This window comes from Trypanosoma melophagium (assembly GCF_022059095.1).
Source record: "Trypanosoma melophagium isolate St. Kilda chromosome Unknown ctg22segment0, whole genome shotgun sequence".
Classification (NCBI taxonomy): Eukaryota; Euglenozoa; class Kinetoplastea; order Trypanosomatida; family Trypanosomatidae; genus Trypanosoma; species Trypanosoma melophagium.
Window position 1 is genome coordinate 403,685 of NW_027125152.1, and position 20,631 is coordinate 424,315.

The 20,631-nt window shown below is 36.4% G+C and overlaps 7 protein-coding genes across 7 annotated transcripts; all 7 read left to right on the plus strand.

The window, feature by feature from the left end:
* Positions 1-866: 866 nt before the first annotated feature.
* Positions 867-1,997, plus strand: LSM04_005066 (uncharacterized protein; the record flags this gene model as incomplete). Its single annotated transcript, XM_067334664.1, has 1 exon — positions 867-1,997. The coding sequence occupies one exon, from the start codon at positions 867-869 to the stop codon at positions 1,995-1,997; it is 1,131 nt and encodes a 376-aa protein (XP_067191735.1).
* A 3,543-nt stretch (positions 1,998-5,540) lies between these two features.
* LSM04_005561 (DnaJ domain) lies at positions 5,541-6,590 on the plus strand (the record flags this gene model as incomplete). Its single annotated transcript, XM_067334665.1, has 1 exon — positions 5,541-6,590. One exon carries the CDS (start codon positions 5,541-5,543, stop codon positions 6,588-6,590), a length of 1,050 nt encoding a protein of 349 aa, XP_067191750.1.
* A 329-nt stretch (positions 6,591-6,919) lies between these two features.
* On the plus strand, positions 6,920-13,492 carry LSM04_005314 (C2 domain; the record flags this gene model as incomplete). Its single annotated transcript, XM_067334666.1, has 1 exon — positions 6,920-13,492. One exon carries the CDS (start codon positions 6,920-6,922, stop codon positions 13,490-13,492), a length of 6,573 nt encoding a protein of 2,190 aa, XP_067191740.1.
* A 767-nt stretch (positions 13,493-14,259) lies between these two features.
* On the plus strand, positions 14,260-16,330 carry LSM04_003447 (uncharacterized protein; the record flags this gene model as incomplete). The annotated part of the gene is made up of 2 exons (XM_067334667.1): positions 14,260-16,236; positions 16,277-16,330. The coding sequence occupies 2 exons, from the start codon at positions 14,260-14,262 to the stop codon at positions 16,328-16,330; spliced, it is 2,031 nt and encodes a 676-aa protein (XP_067191680.1).
* A 799-nt stretch (positions 16,331-17,129) lies between these two features.
* Positions 17,130-17,945, plus strand: LSM04_009144 (Impact; the record flags this gene model as incomplete). The annotated part of the gene is made up of 1 exon (XM_067334669.1): positions 17,130-17,945. One exon carries the CDS (start codon positions 17,130-17,132, stop codon positions 17,943-17,945), a length of 816 nt encoding a protein of 271 aa, XP_067191844.1.
* A 495-nt stretch (positions 17,946-18,440) lies between these two features.
* Positions 18,441-18,953, plus strand: LSM04_009445 (Vesicle transport protein; the record flags this gene model as incomplete). Its single annotated transcript, XM_067334670.1, has 1 exon — positions 18,441-18,953. One exon carries the CDS (start codon positions 18,441-18,443, stop codon positions 18,951-18,953), a length of 513 nt encoding a protein of 170 aa, XP_067191855.1.
* Positions 18,954-19,193: 240 nt separating this feature from the next.
* Positions 19,194-20,315, plus strand: LSM04_004500 (Initiation factor 2B-related; the record flags this gene model as incomplete). The annotated part of the gene is made up of 1 exon (XM_067334671.1): positions 19,194-20,315. The coding sequence occupies one exon, from the start codon at positions 19,194-19,196 to the stop codon at positions 20,313-20,315; it is 1,122 nt and encodes a 373-aa protein (XP_067191715.1).
* Positions 20,316-20,631: the final 316 nt, after the last annotated feature.

Genomic DNA, 20,631 nt, shown 5'->3' on the forward strand with positions numbered 1-20,631 from the left:
AAGAGAAAGAGAAAGAGACGGTTGTCTATACACATATATTTGGTTATATAGATAGTTATATATATATATATATATATATATAGAGAGAGAGAGAGAGAGAGAGAGAGAGAGAATAATAATAATATAGAAGGAGTATGTTTATATTTGTTTATCTTTTTCTTGCTTTTGCTCTTGTGCTCCATTGCTTATTCTTCTTTTTCATTCTGTATGCTCTTCTTATTTCTTTTATTTATACTTTTTAATAAAATAAGGGAAGCCGAGGAAAAGGAAAAGCATACAATCGCAACTACACAAGAGAATACACTAAAAAAGAAATTCTTTATTTCTTTTCTTTGGGCGCTTAGAATTGTTTATTCCCTTGGTTCCTCTATTTCACAAAACAGGGAATATCACAACAAACATATATATATATATATATATATATATATATATATATATATATATTGAGAAGAGTGAAATTCACGCAATAGTAAGGACAACAGCAACAACAAGAGGAAGAGAAAAAGAATATCTTTCTCTCTGTGCGTTATTATTATTATTATTATTATTATTATTATTATTATTATTATTATTATTATTATTACTATTACTATTGAAGGCCCTAAGAGGGAATTTTTCCAGTTATAAACACTATATACAAGAATAAACAAAGAAGAAGCAGAAAAGAAGAAAAGGAAATAAATATATAAAAATAAATAAGTAAAACAGGAAAAGGAAATAAACAAACAAATAGCGCTCGAAATAGAAAGAAAAACACAGAAGGCGTCGTCCAATTACGAAGAAAAGAAGCAATAGTAATAGTAATAACACTTAGAGGAGAACACAATCAATCACACAATCAATCAAACACAAACAAACAAACACAAATGTCTACGGTATCCAGCGTTCATCAGCGACGGTGTTTCCAACACAACCCTTACGCCTTCCGATTACTTGAAGTCCCATTCGAAGAAACCATCAGTAGTAACAATAATAATAATAATAATAATTATTATTATTATTATTATAATGAGAGTACATACAGCCGGGCAGCAGTGGATTTCCTTAATGCCGCTAATTACATGGACGACGCTTTCTCCTCCTCACCTGCGAAGAACTTTGATGTGATGGAACTGCACGACCGCATGACGAGCACTGAAGGCGAAGGGGGCATTTCAGACATTGGCAGCAGCGATGAAACGAGCCGCGCCGCCTCTTCTACACTTCCACTTTTGCCAACTAGTAATACTAATTTAAATCCCAATAACAGTACTAATACTAATTTAAATAATACTACTACAACGCCTACAACTACAGTGCTGCATCCCTCAGCAGCAGTGAATCCAATGTCCATCTCCACGTTCCCCGGCAATGCCGGCACAACCGCAATGTATCCTCCCCATCCTTCACTCCCATCCTCTTCCGTCGTAATGCCGACAATTCCTTCGGCTTCCTCGCGGGCGGTGGTGGTGCGTTACGCCTCTGTGAACTTCCGCTTCGGCAGCGCGTGGTTTGTGGCGCCGTTCCGCACCGCCGTTGGGGAGATGGTGGTGGTGGAGTACCCGCACAACGGCAGCGTGCACCTCGGGCTGGTGAGTTGCATCACCACGGCGGTCCCGCCCACGCTGGCCCCTCTCATTTCCCCGCCGCTGGCCTCCAATGCGGGCCACGTGAGTCGCAATAGTCACACGAGTGGGGATGGGAACGCCGCGATGTGGGAGGTGGAGGAGCGGCATGAACACTGTCCGCGGCTGTTGCGACATGCACGGGATTTTGATCGGCAGACAAAATTGGAACTCCGCTCGCATGATCTCGCCTCCCTAAAGAGTGCGCAGGAACTCGCTATTGAGATGCAGGCGCCGGTGACGTTTCTAGACGCAGAGTGGCTGTTAGACCTCACCGCCGTTACGTTTCTCGTGAATGTGTGGGGCGATATGACACTCGTGGATAAACTCGCCGATGAGTTGGCCGCATTGGAAGGGGCGGAGGTCGTTTTTACATATCCCGCACTAAACTAAATATGATGATGATGGTGATTATTGCTATTATTATTATTATTATTATTATTATTATTATTATTATTATTATTATTATTATTATTATTACTATTACTATTATTACTATTACTATTATGATTAATGATGATGAGACTTGTGATTTGTGTTTGTGGAAGAGACGTACGCGAATGTAAATAATATCTATCTATTTAGTTTTCCATACATACATATATACAAGAAGGAAATATATCTATATATATGTAGGATTGTATTGCTGGATAGCTGGTAATACAGGGAAAAGTCGTGCTATTATTGAAACGAAGCTACGAACGAAGAGAAGAAAATACCATTATGAGAAATATATATATATATATATATATGTGTGTGTGAAATGAAAGCAATTTTTTTTCCCCCTTATTTGCGTTGGAAATCATTGATATCTTCTTCTTTCTTATTACTTCTTATTGTTTATCTCTGTGGATGTATGATAAAGTTCAATAATCCCACAGATAGTGACAGTTGCGAAAACGATTTTTTAAAAAAGGGACTAAATGCAAAACAGTTGAAATGGAATTATTTGTATATATATATATATATATATACAAATAACACTTTTTCCTACGTGGTTTTTTTTCTTCTCTTTCTTTTTATTACTACTGTGTTGTTTTGAATATGGAATAGAGCATGAAAATCAAAACGAATGGAAAAATAAAAAATAAAATAAAATAATTTTTTCTTTTCTTCTTTTTTTTCGTTTTCCCATACTTGCACTAATTGAATTCTTGCAATGTTGAAATGTCTCTCTTTTGTGGAAATCTTCTTTCTATTTTCCCTTCGTTTACCCAATCTACAGATGACTGCCATTACTGTATTGAGAGCGAAAAGAGAAAAGAAGTCTAATAGATGTACAGTGAAATTTCTTTTTTTTTTAAGAAGAGAAAGAAAAGGGGTACACAAATTCAAAAAAAATGTACGGAGAAGCATTATTGTTCGTAATCATTTTCTCTTTTTGTCGGTATTTCTCTATTTATCTTTTTATCTTTTTCTATATAATATATATATATATATATATATATATATATATATATATGCATGTATAGGCGTAAAGAAAAGAAAAAAAAAGAAAACGTTTTTTTGTTTTTTTTTTGTTTTTACGTTTCCCCCTTTTACTAGATCCATCACAATAATACGTCTATGCATTCATCTATATATATATATATATATATATATATATATATATATATATATGAATGCAAATGTAAAGAAGCATTAAAAAAGGATAAATGTGAAACTTCGCTTTCAATTTATTATTATTGTTTGTTTACAGCGCGTGGAAGGCGTTACTTTTTTTGTTTGTTTGTTTGTTTTTTCATTTAATCCCTTTTATTATCATTAGAGCGTTATTTTACGAGTAGAAACAATAAGGGATAGAAGTGGGAAGAGAACAGAGGTAGAGAATTCGAGAAAAAAGAAAGAAAATATGAAGAAACACTCCCATTAATAATGTTCATATATATATATATATATATATATATATGAGTTTATTGAAATTGTTTTTTTTTACTATATGTTCTGTTCTCTTTTATTCCTTTTTTTCTGTTTCTACTCGTTTAGTTTTCTTTTTTTTTCTATCTTATTTCTGTTCGTACATTTATCATTTAAGAGACTTGACGGTCATTCATATAATCTTTCTTTCTTTCTTTTGAATAAAATAACTGTTATGATTACTTAAAAGGTGGGAAAGACTATTTTGCGGTTTTATTTCATAAATGATTATTGATATCTCATTATCTCTTTCTTTATATTTATCACTTATGAACGAAAGGAAAGAGAATTGAGAGATGTGGTTGAAGTGGTAATCCTGCAGTTAACAAATAAAGAAAATGAAGGTAGAAATGAAAGTAACGTCTGTATTATTATTATTATTATTATTATTATTATTATTATTATTATTATTATTATTATTATTATTATTAGATTGCTTTATATATATATATATATAATTGTGGGTGCGTCGGCACTAATGCGAAGTAGAGATGTACATTCCCCAACGAAAGAAGAGAAGAAAAAAAATAAAAATATACGCTTCTCAGAGAAATAGAGAAAGTCCTATAACACCTCAATCATTTTTCTTTCTTTTTTTGTTTTTTTTTACTTTTCATGATTGTTTTGTTCTTTTTTCTACTTCTTCTTTTTTATCTTTAAATGTTTTTCTTTTTTTAAGTTTAATGTTTAATTGTATGCCGTTTTACTTTTATTCCGGTTGTACGTTCATTTTAATCCAATAACTTTGCGTTAATTACGGTGGAGGTGGACAATAAGTCACTATTCCCAATTATACATCTTTATATACATATATATATATATATATTTATATTTATATTTATATAAACTCTCTCTTTTACTATTGGTTTATTATAATTGTTTTTATTACTATGGAGGATTTGGAAAAGAAAAGAAAAAAAAAAATAATAAAGAGAGGCAATGTAAGTTTTACTCTATTTATCTGTATCTTTTATTTATTTACTTATTTTTTTATTTATATGAAATACGGGCTTAACACCAATTTGATGTATAGCCATTTACACAAACAAAAATATTTACAATATTAAATCTTTTCATAATATCATGAGACTCAAAGGAGTGGAGTTGATAGGAGAGAAATACAACAATCTCTTTTTTTTCTCTATTCATATAGATATAGATATATATACTTTCGAAGAATAGAGAAATATGGACTGCAAAGATTGAAAGAGAAAGCAAATATATATATATATATATATATATATATATATATATATATATATAATACACTCACAATCAATCATTAGTAATGAGAGTAAAAAAGAATGGAAAAAACAAACAAAGAAGAGAAGACAGTGAAACTGGAATAGTGGAATAAGGATTATATATATATAGAGAGAGAGAGAGAGAGAAAAAAAAAAAATAAATTTTTCTCTGTTTGTTTGTTTATGGATTACGTTTACCTTTTTTTATTTTGTTTTATTTCCGTCTTTTTTTTCAAGGAAAAAATAAATGTTCATCTCGTTTTGTTTTTTGATTTGTTTTTTGCGTTTTACTCTTCATAGGATGTAGGGTTTTTTTGAGCAAAAAAAAAAGAGGAAAAGAATGACTTCCTTCACTTATTTTTATTTTTCTTTTTTCCGCGTTTTTCATAATATGGAATAACAATGGGAAGTGATACTAGCCATATGTTACTATCTCAAGTGATCGATTCATCCAGCCTATGCGTACAATTCTGTTCTTTTTTACCCCTAATATATATATATATATATAACTATCAAATATATAACTGTTCTATTCTTCTTCTTTCTTATTATATTATATTATATTATATTATATTATATTATATTATATTATATTATATTATATATATATAATATGTACCCTCACAATCATCATTAGACTAGGAGATAGGAACAGTAACAAGAAACACCACTATCACTATCATTATTACTAATTATTTATTTATCACTATTATTATTATTATTATTATTATTATTATTATTATTATTATTATTATTATTATTATTATTTAGTTGTATGTTTCGTATTAGTTATGTACTTCGCGAGTCCACACCAACACCAGCAGACATTTCCGCTGCTCTGCGGGTATTGGGATTAGACACAAACGCCACAACGGAGAAAATACGATCGCAATATTTGCGACTCGCCCGTTTACACCACCCCGATCTCAGCAGCGGCGATGATCAAAAGATGAAAGTTATCAATACCGCCTATGAATTACTGCAGAGAACTGGTACAAGTAAAGATATATTCACCACATCTCAACAAGATAGTAATAATAATAATAATAATAATAATAATAATAATAATAATAATAATAATAATAATAATAATAATAATAATAATAAGGGTGATAATCATCATGTACGTTTTACCGCTAAAGCTGGATTTCGCCGTAGACGTGTACCACACGACTTTGCGGATGGCGATAGTTGGTGTATGAAATCCACATTAGAGTGGGATACACTTCTTTCTCATCTAAATAGCAATAATGATGATATTAATAGTGCTGAACTGCGTAATCCGGCCAATCATCCCTTTAGTCACAGTCGTTTCTTTTCGTTTGAGGATGATACGGTTATTTATCGCATGATACGCAGTGGGGCTACCGTGCCGCAGACCGCACGGACATTAGGAAAGCCCGCCACCTTTATTGAACGACGATTGCAGAATGCGCAGTTTAAACAGCGCATTCAATATCTACTTAGACATGAGAAACAGAGAGGGAAAGAAAAACAACAATCTCAAAATAATAATAATAATAATAATAATAATAATAATAATAATAATAATAATAATAAACATGGTAGTAATAAGAATCATTCACAGGAGGGAAGAAGAAAGAAGGAGTGGGAACCAACAGTGCCGGATTGGGAATCCCCGGCATTCTTTACAGAGATGACGTTGGAAGAAAAGGGACGTTATGCGGAATTACTGCGAGAGGAACAGAAATATCAACAAGGTCCATCGTGGACAAATGCGGCATCTAAATTGGGACGATCGTATGCGAATTATGCGAGATTTACAGGTGGCGTTGGTGGTATGAGTAAGAAGAAGAAAGCATAAATAAATAAAATGAAGTGCGGCTATATTCTTGGAAGAGAGTAGTATTTCATTATTTATGTTTTTTTTTCTTCTTTTTTTGTATTGTTATTATTGCTGTTGAGTCTGTTTGCGTATATATATATATATATATATTCGATAACTGATAAAGTTATATGGTAAATACTTCAATCTTTATTTTTTACACAGTATGTGTTTTTTTTTCAGAGGATGGAGGAAATAACAGTTGTTTGTCTCTTTGTAGCGATAATTAACATTGATGTCTTTTCTTCTTTTCTTCTTTATATATATATATATATAATATTTGTTAAAATGACTCCTTAGCAGATGTTATGTGTGAAATAAACAACAGGCAGGCACTCCATGAGGCACTTCTGTTGTGTGCCAATAAAGAAGAGTGGATTCCTATTGTAAATACCCACAATAACAATAGTGATAATACTACTCATGTTCATACAAATACAAATCCATCATCGTCCTGTTGTCAGGTATACACCGCTCCTTTACATCATGTGTTTAATAGGGAGGAACGGAATAGATATTACCAGAACGCCTACGCCCTTACAAAAGTAAGTGCCACAATGCACTGCAGTCTTGAGGTATTCACATCATTTATTACAATTCCGCAGAATCTGCAGTACTATGAAGATGGCGTTTTATTTAATCATACTATAGAAGAAAAGAATGGTGTGTATTGCAGACACACAGCATACTGTGGAATCCCACCCGTGGATGTCATTACACAACAGCAATACATCACACTTCATCTCCCAGATGTTGTTTACACAAATGAGGCATTAGAATACTTTATAACTCACAATCTGTATAAACATAGTGACTCAACACCAAGAAAAGGAAACACACATTATAATAGTTTTCAGCCAGCCCATAGAAGTCGTCATAATGACATCCATAATAATAATAATAATAATAATAATAATAATAATAATAATAATAATAATAATAATAATAATAATAATAATAATAATAATAATAGTGCAAAAGACACCACAAATGTATACCTTCCATCCGAGATATTTGTTTATACTATGCATAGTAGTACAGAAGATAACAACAAGATCGCTTCTCCATCTACTGATTATTTGCGGGGATGGATTCATCTTGCGGCGTTCGTGGCGTATGAAACGCCTGGTCCATGTGTGGAGTTAATTTACGTTATTGCAGCAGACAAGCATGTAATTACGACAAGTATTCGCAGTGATGAAAAGATTGCACGCATACGCAAATTGTGTGAATTACTGCAGATGATGATGTCTAGGGGCATACGGGCCATACAAAAGAAAGAAAGCGAAAAAGAAAAGCAAGAAAACGAATATGAATATCAAGAAGAAGAACACGAAAACGAAAAAAGTTATGAATCATATTATATAAATCGCAGTTCACCCGAACCGCGAGAGCCCTCCTTCCGTGTCCAATTCAACCTGCATGTCCCCCATCACATTACACAAACCCAACGTCTCGTACTTCAACCACTTCTCAAACTTCACACCACCGCACTTTGGCGATTATTACAATCACAACAGCGGGATGGGTGTACGGTGGAGGTGTGTGAGGCCCGTATGTACATAAGAGCCCCACCGTTTCTGCACGCCTATCGTGTTTCCACACGTATACGATGTGGACTGCGAATATTTCTTTCACTTGTTGGCGATCCTGCACAAATACATCGATATGATGCCTTGACAGATACCGTTACGGTGATGGATACATCCGCCACACAAAGAATGCGAGGAATGGGAAAAAGAACGATAAGAGGAAGAGATGGGAGGGAAATGGAAATAGAATCTAATTATGTTCCAGTTGTGTATGGGCGATCGCGACGACTGGCGTCCTATGCGGCACAGCGGGATTATTGTGTTCGTATGGCACGTGCACTTTTACAGCCAAAAGAGGCACAAGTGGAGGGATTAATTAATTCAACGAGAACAGCACGAAGAGATATAATAACATCAAGAACAAATAAAGTAAGAAATGGAGGAGAATGTGAAAGTGTATCAGCGGTGTATATTCAAAACGCCGTACAAAGTGATTTTCGTCCTTTATGTGAAGGGTATGAACGTCAACATGTGTATACGTTTGGTTATATTGCTATTGCCAATGCTGCGGATACACATTTACAAGTTTATCATATTGCCTGTGTAGACGCGCGTGATGCATCGGATCCGAGATTAGAGAGAGCATTAATGCAGGAACACTGTACACGTATGGCATGGGTTCGACAAATATGTGAAGATTTGCAGAGTAATAATAATAACAATACTACTATTACTGGATTTACACCTTCTATTGCTACTCCGTTTGAAAGTACGATTACAACTAGTACGACTGGAAATGTGGCTTTAATGAGTGCTGCCACACAAACAACTACGACAACAACAGTAAAAGGTCAACCATCTGTATTTACAGAAGCCATAACCAATAGCTCCCCTGAAAATCATAATGATGATGATACTCTAGCGTTTACTGAAATTCCAACAATGGAAGATTCCATTTCATTTCATCACATTCACGGTGTGGAACGAAACTATCATGATAATGAGAGTGTATGTGATGTATCGTTTGAGGAACTAGAAGGTATCTTTGATCATACTCAGCCGGATACACCTTGCACAAATGATGAAGATAATAATAATAATAATAATAATAATAATAATAATAATAATAATAATAATAATAATAATAGTAATAATAATAATGATAATAATGTTGTTCCCATTGCCACCGCAGCCCCATTCCGTCGAGCCTCACCATTGCCATTTCAACGAGAAACACGATCCTCCACAATGGCGGAATTAAACACAGTCAAGAGTTTTAGTAATATGACGACAACCACAACGCCTGTTCTTATTGCGCCTGAACCTATTTCTGTGGTTTCTTCTGTTTCTATAGCTTCACCTATTACAACAGTAACAGTCCCATCAACACTACCCTCGCCATCACCACCAATGCCAATACCAACATTACCCGTACCCGTACCGATACAACTGTCTGCCTCTTCTATTGAGACGAGTGTGAATAAGGTGGAATCGCTCCATGTGGAGAGAGAAATCTCTGAGGATGATGATATAAATAAAACAAATGAGATAAAGAGGATGATGGGGGTGGCACTTCCACGGCGTGTAGAGACAACGACGCCATCTTCTCATAAACGTGATTTTCTGCAAGTGGATGTATGGGCATGTCGTGATTTATTAACACGACACCCACCAGGGCATCATCACTACCACCATACTAATAATAATAATAATAGTCAGCAACAGCAGAAGGAAGAAAAACACCGAGGACTTTATATTTATATTCGTACCTCCTCGGCTAGTGCACGAACGGCGTTTGTGCCTTTCACAGATAACCCTGTCTTTCACAATGCTCGATTGTGTCTTAACGGACCACAGGGACGAACAATGACGATCACTGCCGTTCTGCGAACACAGAAGGGAAATTTAAAACGACTTGGTACTGCTGTTCTTTCACTACAAGTTATACAGTCAACAGAACCCCGTAAACGATGGATTTCACTTGTACGGCGTGCCGGCACTAGTCAAGCAAAACTGCGAGGTGCGGTGTGTATTACACTACTTGGTGGTGGATGTAATGTTTGGCCCTCAACGTCTACTGTAGATGAGAAAAAAGAGGCGTTATTACGAAAGCGAGTCTTATTAGTGTTATTATCCTCTGCTCGACGTGATTTACATCGACTTGAATGGATTGTTGGGTATTGTTGTTGTTCGTGTTCAACTCCACGGGAGGTGGAAACAATACTTGCACGCTATAAGAGAAAACAGGATGAACCTGGTAGAAGTGTCAGTAGTCAAAGGAAGAATGTTAGTAGAAGTAACAGTAAGAAAAAAACAGATAGTAATATTATTCTTACCGTAGTAGATGTGCGAGCTTTAATGTTAACAAGCATGGATATCCCACTACGAAATTCCCCCGCATGTCGTGTGATAATACAGACTAAGGATATCACACATCGTACACGTATTGTTCCATTACATGAAGTAGCCGTCTTTAATGAATCTTTTGGACTCCATGTTACACCAGATACGGTGATTCATGTTACGGTATTTGCAGCTTCTATAAAAGTGGGAGAATTGTGTATTACAGCTGCTTTACAAGATGGAATTCGCTCTCACACTATTGTAGGGGCAGCAGGTACAAAGGATGCTTCACCGTGTGGTAGTATCACGGTTTCTATTCGAAGTTTAAATAAGAATAATAATAATAATAATCATCATCATAATCATAATCATAATAGTAAGAATAGTCCACGCCAAACTGTGCGGTATGATCGTAGTGTGGAAGAAAACCGTAGAACTCAACTACGATTACTTTTATGGAAATATGCTCGTGAGAAGTTACATAAGTTAGACGTTATTGTAGCATCATCTCATAATTTACGTTATTATTCCAAGAAGTTTGGTCCAGAAATACGACGATGTGATCTACGTGTATCTATAAAACGATGGAATGCTTCAGATACAACGTGGGATAGTCCTGCTAATGTAGCTGCTTCTGCTGACTTTTCAGAATCTATTTTGGCTTCTTCAGAAGTAATGAATAGTAATATTCTTCCATTTCGTCGTGCTTTCATTAAACGTACTGGTATTTATGCCTTTATTCATGTTGGTTTACATCATTGTAGTACAAACGTTGTAAGCATAAGTGATAATAGTGGTACAGCACAGTTTGAAGATCCGGTTGTTTTTCGTGGTGTACTTCCCGAACGAGATGAAGTATTATTAGCTTTTATAGGTAAAGTTATTACTGGATCTGATGAAAGTGATTTGGGTGTGGTTTCTCTCTCACTTCGTACATTATTACAACAACGACCGACTGTACTCACGGTTCCACTTGTACGATGTGCGGGTAGTAAGAATGCGTATTTTAAAGGATCTGTACAGGTGGAATTGCTAGCATTAAACTTTAACGCTATCAATAATAATAATAATAATAATAATAATAATAATAATAATAATAATAATAATAATAATAATAATAGTCTTGGTGTTCAAACAGTTACTGCCTCTTGTCGTGCGTGTGTTCAGCGTATGCTCTACCGCTACGCACCACAACAACTACACCGTGTGGAGTGTCTTCTCGCAGAACACGCTGGCCACGGTGACAAACTTGTACATCAATTACAACAACAATACGGTCCAGATATACTTTCATCACCTATTAAATTACGTTTAATTGGTATTCGCGATTTTATCCCGGCATGTTCGTGTTATGTAAAGACGTATATGAACGGTGAGACGATACTACGTACATCTACTCAACCAGCATCTTCAAATATAAGGTTTGCGTTAGATGATACAAAGAATAGCACTGCGGTGGTAGTTAGTGATCCACAGCATGTGCGACTGCGATTTAAAGTGGCCCAACATCGTTATCTACAATCTACCACACTCTCTTTTGCAGAAATATCACTGCGAAACATGGTGGCAGGAATGCTTAACACCTACTGGATTCCACTCTTTGAAAGTAGTAATAATAGTAGTAGTAATAATAACAATAATATTAGTTGTAGTGGTATTGCTATTGGATATCTTGGTGTGGCGTTAAGTTCTGATGGTTTTGTACGCCGTGAACCTGAATTAGATCCATGGGAAGATGTAGAGAAGGACGTTATCTCACTTTTGCGTAGATACAAACCAGACGCCTTACCTTTTATTCAACCGTTAATAACAGAAGCGACTACTGTGGCTTCTGCCCATGCAGAACTGCGAGATCGTATCCTTGCAAGACCTGTTGCCGCTACTGTATATATTTCTATTGATAGTGTAATTCTCACAAACTTTAGTGAACAACAACTTCAACAGGAAGTAGAAAAGGGAAAAGATGAATTTATAGTTACGGCTGCTTGTGGACATGAGAATGGAAGTGTTACCTTTACTGGTTCTTCTATTGAAGGAACGAATGATATTATTCGCCTCGATATTTCCGATACTGAGGAAAAGAAACAAAAACCACAACTTATTATTTCTATTCGACAACTCCGTCATACGGGTTCGCCATCACGTTCCTTATCACGATCAGGGAAGAAACGATCATCTTCAGCAGCTATTAGCAGTCTCTCTAGTTCCCCACGCCGTACGCCTCAAACACTACCACCGATAGAACTTGGTCGAGTGGTGGTTTCTTTAAGAGCCTTACTTACTTCTCTTTTGTATGATACGAATGAACGTATTACATTGCCGTTGATATCTTTTATGCAAAGTTCATCTTCACGAATGACATTACAACAACAATGGTTACTTCAGCAGCAGCGTATTTCTGGCGTATCGGTTCCTTCTGTTAGCGATGTAGTGGGTTCTATTACATTTAGTGTTCGTCCCTCTTACCTTGAAACTATTCCATCATGGTTACACTTTAATCCTGCAAAGGTACAAAAACACGCCATGGTAGATCGTGCGTATATTCGTTACTATGAAAATTGTATTCGTGATATCATGGCAAAGTATGATCCACATAGTCTGTTGGAATTACATTATACTATGTATGAACGTGATGTGGCGCAGGGACAATGGAATCAATCCCTGCGTGACTGGAAACGTGTATTAGTGCAACGTTTTGCAGATGTGAGAAGTTCATTAACTTTCCCACCATCACCATCACCACCACCGCCAATACGACGATATCAACAAGAAAAGGAAGAAGTGGGAGATTTAACAGAAATGAATGGAAAAAATGGCAATCATAATGACAATGATGACAATGATGATGATATTGCGTTAAATAATAATGTGTTGAAAGCTGACAATTCTACGGAGGCGTTATCCAATGGTATGTTGGAGGGAAACGAAAATGATCCAAGTAATGATCATAATATTGTTGCTGAGGAGCAGAAACATCCAAATATTTGCCGAACTCTCTTTTTTTGAGACAAATGAGAAGAAATTCATGGATTCCTCATTTGTGAGAAATAAAATTAAATGTTTTTTCTTTTTTATGTAGGGTTGTGATAAAATGAAGCTTGTTGAAGCAAAGGATGAAGAGAGATGGAGTGGGAAAGAAAGAAGGGATTTGAGTAAATAAAAGAAAGGGAAAAGGAAGTAAGAATGATTTTCTTTTTCTTTTTTGTAGTTTTCCAGGGTGTCTTTGGGTTCGTATCGTTTCAATAGCAGTTTTGAGTCTGTTTCTCTTTTTCTATTTCTGTCTCTCTCTCTCTATCTATCTATCGATATCTCGCTGTATATTTGTATGTGTGTGTGGGTTTATCAACTGATCTGTCTTTTTGTTGTTGTTGTTTGCGTTGTTTGTCTTTCCTTTAGTTCTGTCTGTATAGAAGATAATATGTATCTTTTATCAGACGTGTACCTTCCTTTCTTCTTGTTTTTTTTTATGTATTTCCTCTATATCTATATATTAGATATAGATATGTCTAATTGCATTATGGTGTATTTTTTTTTTTTTGCTATATTGTCTTTCTTCTCTCATGATGACAAGTATTGTTAATAGTGAGTCAATTTTCGTTGTAAAAACTCCTGTTTTTTTTTTCTTTTACTTTTCTGTTTATTTATTTGTTTTTTCTATAAATGAATCCGTAGTGAGCCACAGTGAGTCACCTTTTCCCAAAGATAACAAGGACAACAATAATAACAGACAAGATAACAAGAAAAGAGAAAAAATAAACATAAACATAAAGGAAATGCGCCGTTGTCAATTAATTCCATCATTTGCGGCTTCCCGTTGTCGGGCTTTCTTGGGTATTTCCACCATATCTTCAATTCGACACAACACCAGTGGTGTAAAACGTACTGTTGGAGAGACAATGAAGGCATCTGGCTTTCAACTATCCACTCCCAACTTCTCCATTGATCACACTAATAACATGGAAACTACGGCAGATACCGATCTTGCGAATGATCTCATTACCACACCGGTAACAAGTATAGACTTTGTACGTGATTTGTATGGCCCCTGGCTTGTCCTCACAGAAGAGATGCAGGGAGAATTGTTTATTGATCACGATTATATGATTTACTTCCGTCCTGCCAATGGTCTGGGTTTTGGTATTGGACGTATACATATCTTAGAAACATCTTCTGTGTCTGGTGTAGTCTTTACATTAACATTGGAGTCCTATACATATCCCGTCACCTCTGCACTGCTGCCGTATACATCGAAAGAAATAGAAGTAACAGGCGTTGTGAATTGTGTGCGATCCATCGCTGGAGAATATTCCACATTTTCTCTCTTGGCCACATGGCAGCGGAAAGACGATAATGGTGGTGGACGTGGAAAGTTTAATGCGGCTAAACTCTCCCCATGGGATCCAACGATGAGTGCGAAACCGTGGGAACCCAATGCGGAGTTGTTAAAGGTCTTTCAACAGGTGTTTCCAAAGGAATTGAAACTCACGTCGCATCTTAAACGATCACAGGCGTTGCGAGAGGCAAGCAAGAAGAGCGATGATAATAATGATAATAATAATAATAATAATAATAATAATAATAATAATAATAATAATGGTAATAATGGTAGCTTTAGCAACATGAATATCGACAAGCCATTACCATTTCACATGTCACTGGATCCGTATTGTGTCGGAGATATACCGGGTATATTTTATATTCCAAACTACCTCTCTGAAGAGGAGGAGAAACAAATGTTAGAGTTTGTACAAAATACACCAAAAGAACTCAAGAATCAATTGACAAAACGTACCGTACAGGAGTGGGGATGTAGTATGTGTGAAGAATGTAATAAGAGTTTCGTCTCAGATAGAAATATGCCTCCATGGGTGGAACGTTATACGGATATGTTACTGCATGATGGTATTTATACCCCCAGTACATTTCCCAATAGTGTTCGCATACATGAATATCAAGTTGGTGAGGGAATTGCGCCACACTGTGATGGTCCTATTTATGTTCCACTCGTCTCTGTACTTTCTCTCAGTTCACCGTGTGTGATGTTCTTCTATCCACGTCGTGAACCCCACGAACAACCAATGGAGAACTATAATGATACTTTTCGCTTTGATGGGGATATTCCTAAGGAACGTCCAATACACTCTGTAGTGATGGAACCACGTTCACTCTTACTATTTCGCGGTGAGGCGTATTACTATTACCCACATGGTACATCAGATCGTGCCGTAGACTCTCTCGCCCCAGAAGTAGCTGGTACTGTCGTGAATAGACATTTACTGCAAGATAAGAATATAATGGAAGTGCGAAAAGGGTATCGGGTAAGTATTACGACAAGAAATCTTCTTCCACGTTGTAATCATCAACCCACACGGGCGGAATATTGTATGAAGCGTGCATGGTATGTTTATAATCATTTACCAATACCAGAACCACTTATTAAACCTTCCCCAGTATTGACCCAATCATCATCATCATCATCATCAGGGGAATCTTCTGTACAAACAAAGAAAGCAGAACCTGCTATGACTATGCCTAGTACGACCAATAGCAAGAATACCAATATGAATAGTCCTAATAGGAATAGTACAGCAATGAAGGGAGAATTGATGCAACTTGAAAGGAAAGTTGATGAGTTGCTTTCTCAACAGAATACTTTGGTACAGCAAGTGCATGAACTGCGTCAGCTTGTAGCAGGAGATATAACTTTTCGAAAAGAGGTTTCAACAGTACTTAATCATCTCTCCTCTACAGTCTTGGATATTGACAGTAAACTTGATGATATATTGCAAGAGAGAAAATAATGGAATGGGAAAGGAGTCTTCTTCTTCTTCACCCTCAGAGTAAAGGGAGGTGTGGCGAGGTTAAGAAAAACAAAACAAAAAGACAAATAAAAACGTTTGTATGTAAGTGATAAAATTCCCTGAATAACTTTCAAAGGGGGAAAAAAAAATGAGTAGACATTACCTTTGTAATGAACAATAACTCCTGTAGAAAGAAAGAGAGGGGGAAAGATAAATAAAATGGGCGGTGAAGCATGAAGGAAAAATAAGTATCCCGTTTACATAAAGATAGCCTCGTTATTTTTTTTTTTCTGTGTTTTTCCCAAACTCAAATCGCAACTAAAAGCAAAGAGGGGGGTGAACATTATTATTAGTACGCACACAGACACACACATAAATACAAACAAATATTTGGTGAAAAGTGGATCGAGAGAAAAATAATAAGTAAAAGAAAAAGAACATGCCACTTTTTGGTTTTTTTCCCTTTTCTTATTGCTATTTCAAAAGGTAACTAATAAAAATTAACATAATTATTACAGAATATATATATATATATATATATATATCCAGTATTTTTAATCATGTATTTGCTATTTTATACTTTTAAAGTAGTTAATTTCTATTGTACTCTCTTTTTCTCATCTGGTAATAGTATGCTCTTTTCCCCCTTTCCTCTTCTTCTATTTTGATCGGTTATTTGCAATCAACCTCCCCATATATATATATATATATATATATATAGTGTGTGTGTGTGTGATTGAGTGAGACAGAAAACTGAGAGTGGGGGTGGTAGGTATCTGTTCTTGTTGTTTCTATATTTATTATTTAGTTATTTGGTTATTCTTGTGGTCTTCCCCGCTGTCATGCAGGAATCCGACGATATCGCTGAGGAGATGGAAATGCTTCTCGCCACTTGCACCGATGAAGTACGGCGCCACCCAACAGATCCCGCCACACTCATCGTCTCACTCCCATTCCGCTTTGTTCTGCACATCACAATGCCCCCACGCGGTTACCCACTCACCGCCCGCCCGCATCTCATTATCACCGAAGGCCCAAACGCCCCACTTGTGAGTTCTTTTGCCGCCCAACTCACACCGGCGGTGCGAGAGTCAATTCCACTCGGGGCTCCCATGTTATTACAGATTGTTACAGTTGCCCAACGTTTAGCGGCGGAGATTGAGGAAACGCATAATACCGCAGTGGCGAATGCTGAGGCAGAGCGGGAGGCGGAGAAAGTACAATTATTACAGAAATACGCCGAACAGGAAGCGGCGGCGGTGGAAGTGTGGGCAGGAACACCCATCACGGATCGAAAGTCAAAGTTTGTAGCACATATGGCACGTATACGAAATGAAAAAGATGTGCGGGATGTCGTTATGCATCTTCGTCAAGAGAAGAGTATTGCAGAGGCGGCCCATCCTACAATATACGCTTATCGCTATATAGATAGTGTGGGAGTTGTACATCAGGACTGTGATGATGATGGGGAAACTGGGGCGGCAGGGCGAATACTCTTTCTTTTGGAGCAGATGAAAGTGAATGGATATGTGATTGTCGTCACACGTTGGTTTGGTGGTATATTGCTTGGTCCAGATCGATTTAAACACATTATGGAGGTATCGAGGAATATGTTGTTGACAATACCACAGCGAGAAGGAGAAGAAAAAGAGGGATAAAATTCAAACGCAGTTGAAATAATGGATAAATGGAAATAAGTGGATGAGGAGGATCCATTCTCTAGTGTTTGAGATTGGTGTTGGGAAGCGTGCTTACATGACAAGAGTCTCACAATAACGTTTTCGCTTTGTAACAAACAAAGAAAAAAAATGCGGCGATGATAATAAAAACAAAAAGAACAAACATTAATGTGTATTGTTTTATTATTATTGTTATTATTATTTTTATGTGTATGGATGAATATAGGTATATATTTTTTCTTTTTTGTTTGTGCGTGTGTGTGTGTTTTTTTTTTCTTTCCGTACACCATTTATCAGGCGTAGAATTAACAGTACCTCTCCTAGACGAATAGTAGGTCCTTTAAAGTAGTGAAGCAGACAGCAAAACGACGAAATAAATAAATAAAAAGCAAGGAATTAAAGAATTCAAGAAAAGGAAAAACGTTACTAAAATTCATAACTACATTTATTATTTATCATATTTACTATTAATAGATGTCTACCAGTATTAAAATCGATTCCTTGTATGATGCTGCACGCGGTGTATCACTGATGGCTGGAGAAGGAGGTCTGAGTCAAGTACAACAAGAGGAAGAAGATAACTTGTGTCCATCTCTTACCTTGGAGCAGCGTGTTATTGGATTTTGTGTTTGTTTTGCCCTTGGTTTTCTCTTCTCCATATTTGCATGGGTGGCTATCTTCTCTCTTGATTTCAATACATTTGCTGTTATTAACACTCTGGCAAATGTCACCTCTATTGGAAGTACTATGTTCCTTTGTGGACCCGTTAAACAAGTGAAACGCATGTTTGATTCCACTCGCATAATCGCTACTATTGTCTATCTATCAGCAATGGTGTTAACATTTGTGGTGGCTCTCGTTCTACACAACCCGTGGCTAACAGTCATTACTGTAATTGTGCAGTATTTGGCAATGGTCTGGTATTGTCTAAGTTACATTCCATTTGCACGTACCGCTGTGTTGCGATTTGTGGGTATTTCGGGATAATGTACCTGTGTGTTTGCTGTTTTTTCTTTTTCTTTGTACATCTGTGCTTTGTTTCTATATTTATCATTATATATATATATATATATATATATATATGATTTCTTGTCTTGCTTTTTTATTGATTTTTTATGGTTCTTACTTTATTATCATTAATTTTTTTATTTATTTACTCTCTTGATAAAATAAGAATAGATAAAAGTGTAAAAAATAAAAAAATAAAAAGAATACGAAACCTTTGCCATGACACGTACACACAACGAGACGTTAGAGTCTATTAAATACACCAGAGGATCGCTGCGTCTATTAGATCAGCGTAAACTCCCATATGAAACTATCTTTGATGATATCTGCACTATTGATGATATCTGTACAGCTATTAAAGAAATGCGTGTGCGTGGGGCTCCTGCTATTGCCGTTAGCGCCGCTCTCGCTATTGCCGTTGCGGCGGAACGCAAACAAAAAGAAAAAGATATTTGGAAATCTGCTGAAGATGCCAAACGTTTCGTACTGGAGAGTTGTGATACAGTCATGACAGCCCGTCCAACGGCTGTAAATCTATCCAAGACACTCACACAGTTTAAACATGATATGAACAACGTAAAAGCATCCTCAGTATCCGCCATGGTGGATGCGTGTGTACAACTCGCAGAGAAGATTTTTGCAGAGGATATTGCCTATAATGAGGGTATTATGCGTCATGGTGCGACACATATTATTCGACTCACGAAAAAAACAAAAGTGAATATATTAACAATTTGTAATACCGGGGCTCTCGCTACTTCACGCTATGGTACGGCACTTGGTGTGGTGCGGCAACTCTTCTATAATGATCAACTGGAGCAATTATACGCCTGTGAAACACGTCCATGGAATCAAGGGGCACGTCTCACGGTGTATGAATGTGTGCAGGAACAAATCCCCTGCACACTTCTCTGCGATAGTGCGGCCGCGGCATTAATGCGTCGTGGTGCTGTAGATGCGGTGATTGTTGGGGCCGATCGCATTTGCCAAAACGGGGATACCGCTAATAAGATTGGAACGTACAATCTTGCCGTGGCGGCCGCCCATCATGGGGTGCCATTTTTTGTGGCCGCCCCAACCACAACACTGGACCCACACACCGCGAATGGGGCGGATGTGAAGATTGAGGAACGTGAGACGCGGGAGATTACACATGACGTGATCACACAACAACGGGTAGTGGCGGAAGGGCCATTCTTGCAGGTGTGGAATCCCGTATTTGATATTACACCGGCAGAACTTATTACGGGTGGAATTATAACAGAAAACGGTGTATGTGTACCAGCAGCGACGGCGCCGTATTTTGATATTGCACGTATGTGTCGTGGTGAAATGGCGTAAAGAGGGATAAAGGTTGTATAGGAGAATATACATATACATATATATATATATATATCTATAATAGTGGTTTTGTTATTTAATTGGATGATTGATATTGATGGTGATGATGATGATGATTGATGTTCTTGTGGATCGTGTGGAATAACATTAGTGGTGTTTTCTTTACTTTGTGTGTGTGTTCTATATTTGTGTAGCGTGAATACATTTTGATTAACTTTATATATTATATATTCTCTTTCTTTTTTTCCCATATATATATATATATATATGCGACAAGTGAAGAAATATGTTTTACTTGTTTAATCATCATTTTCTA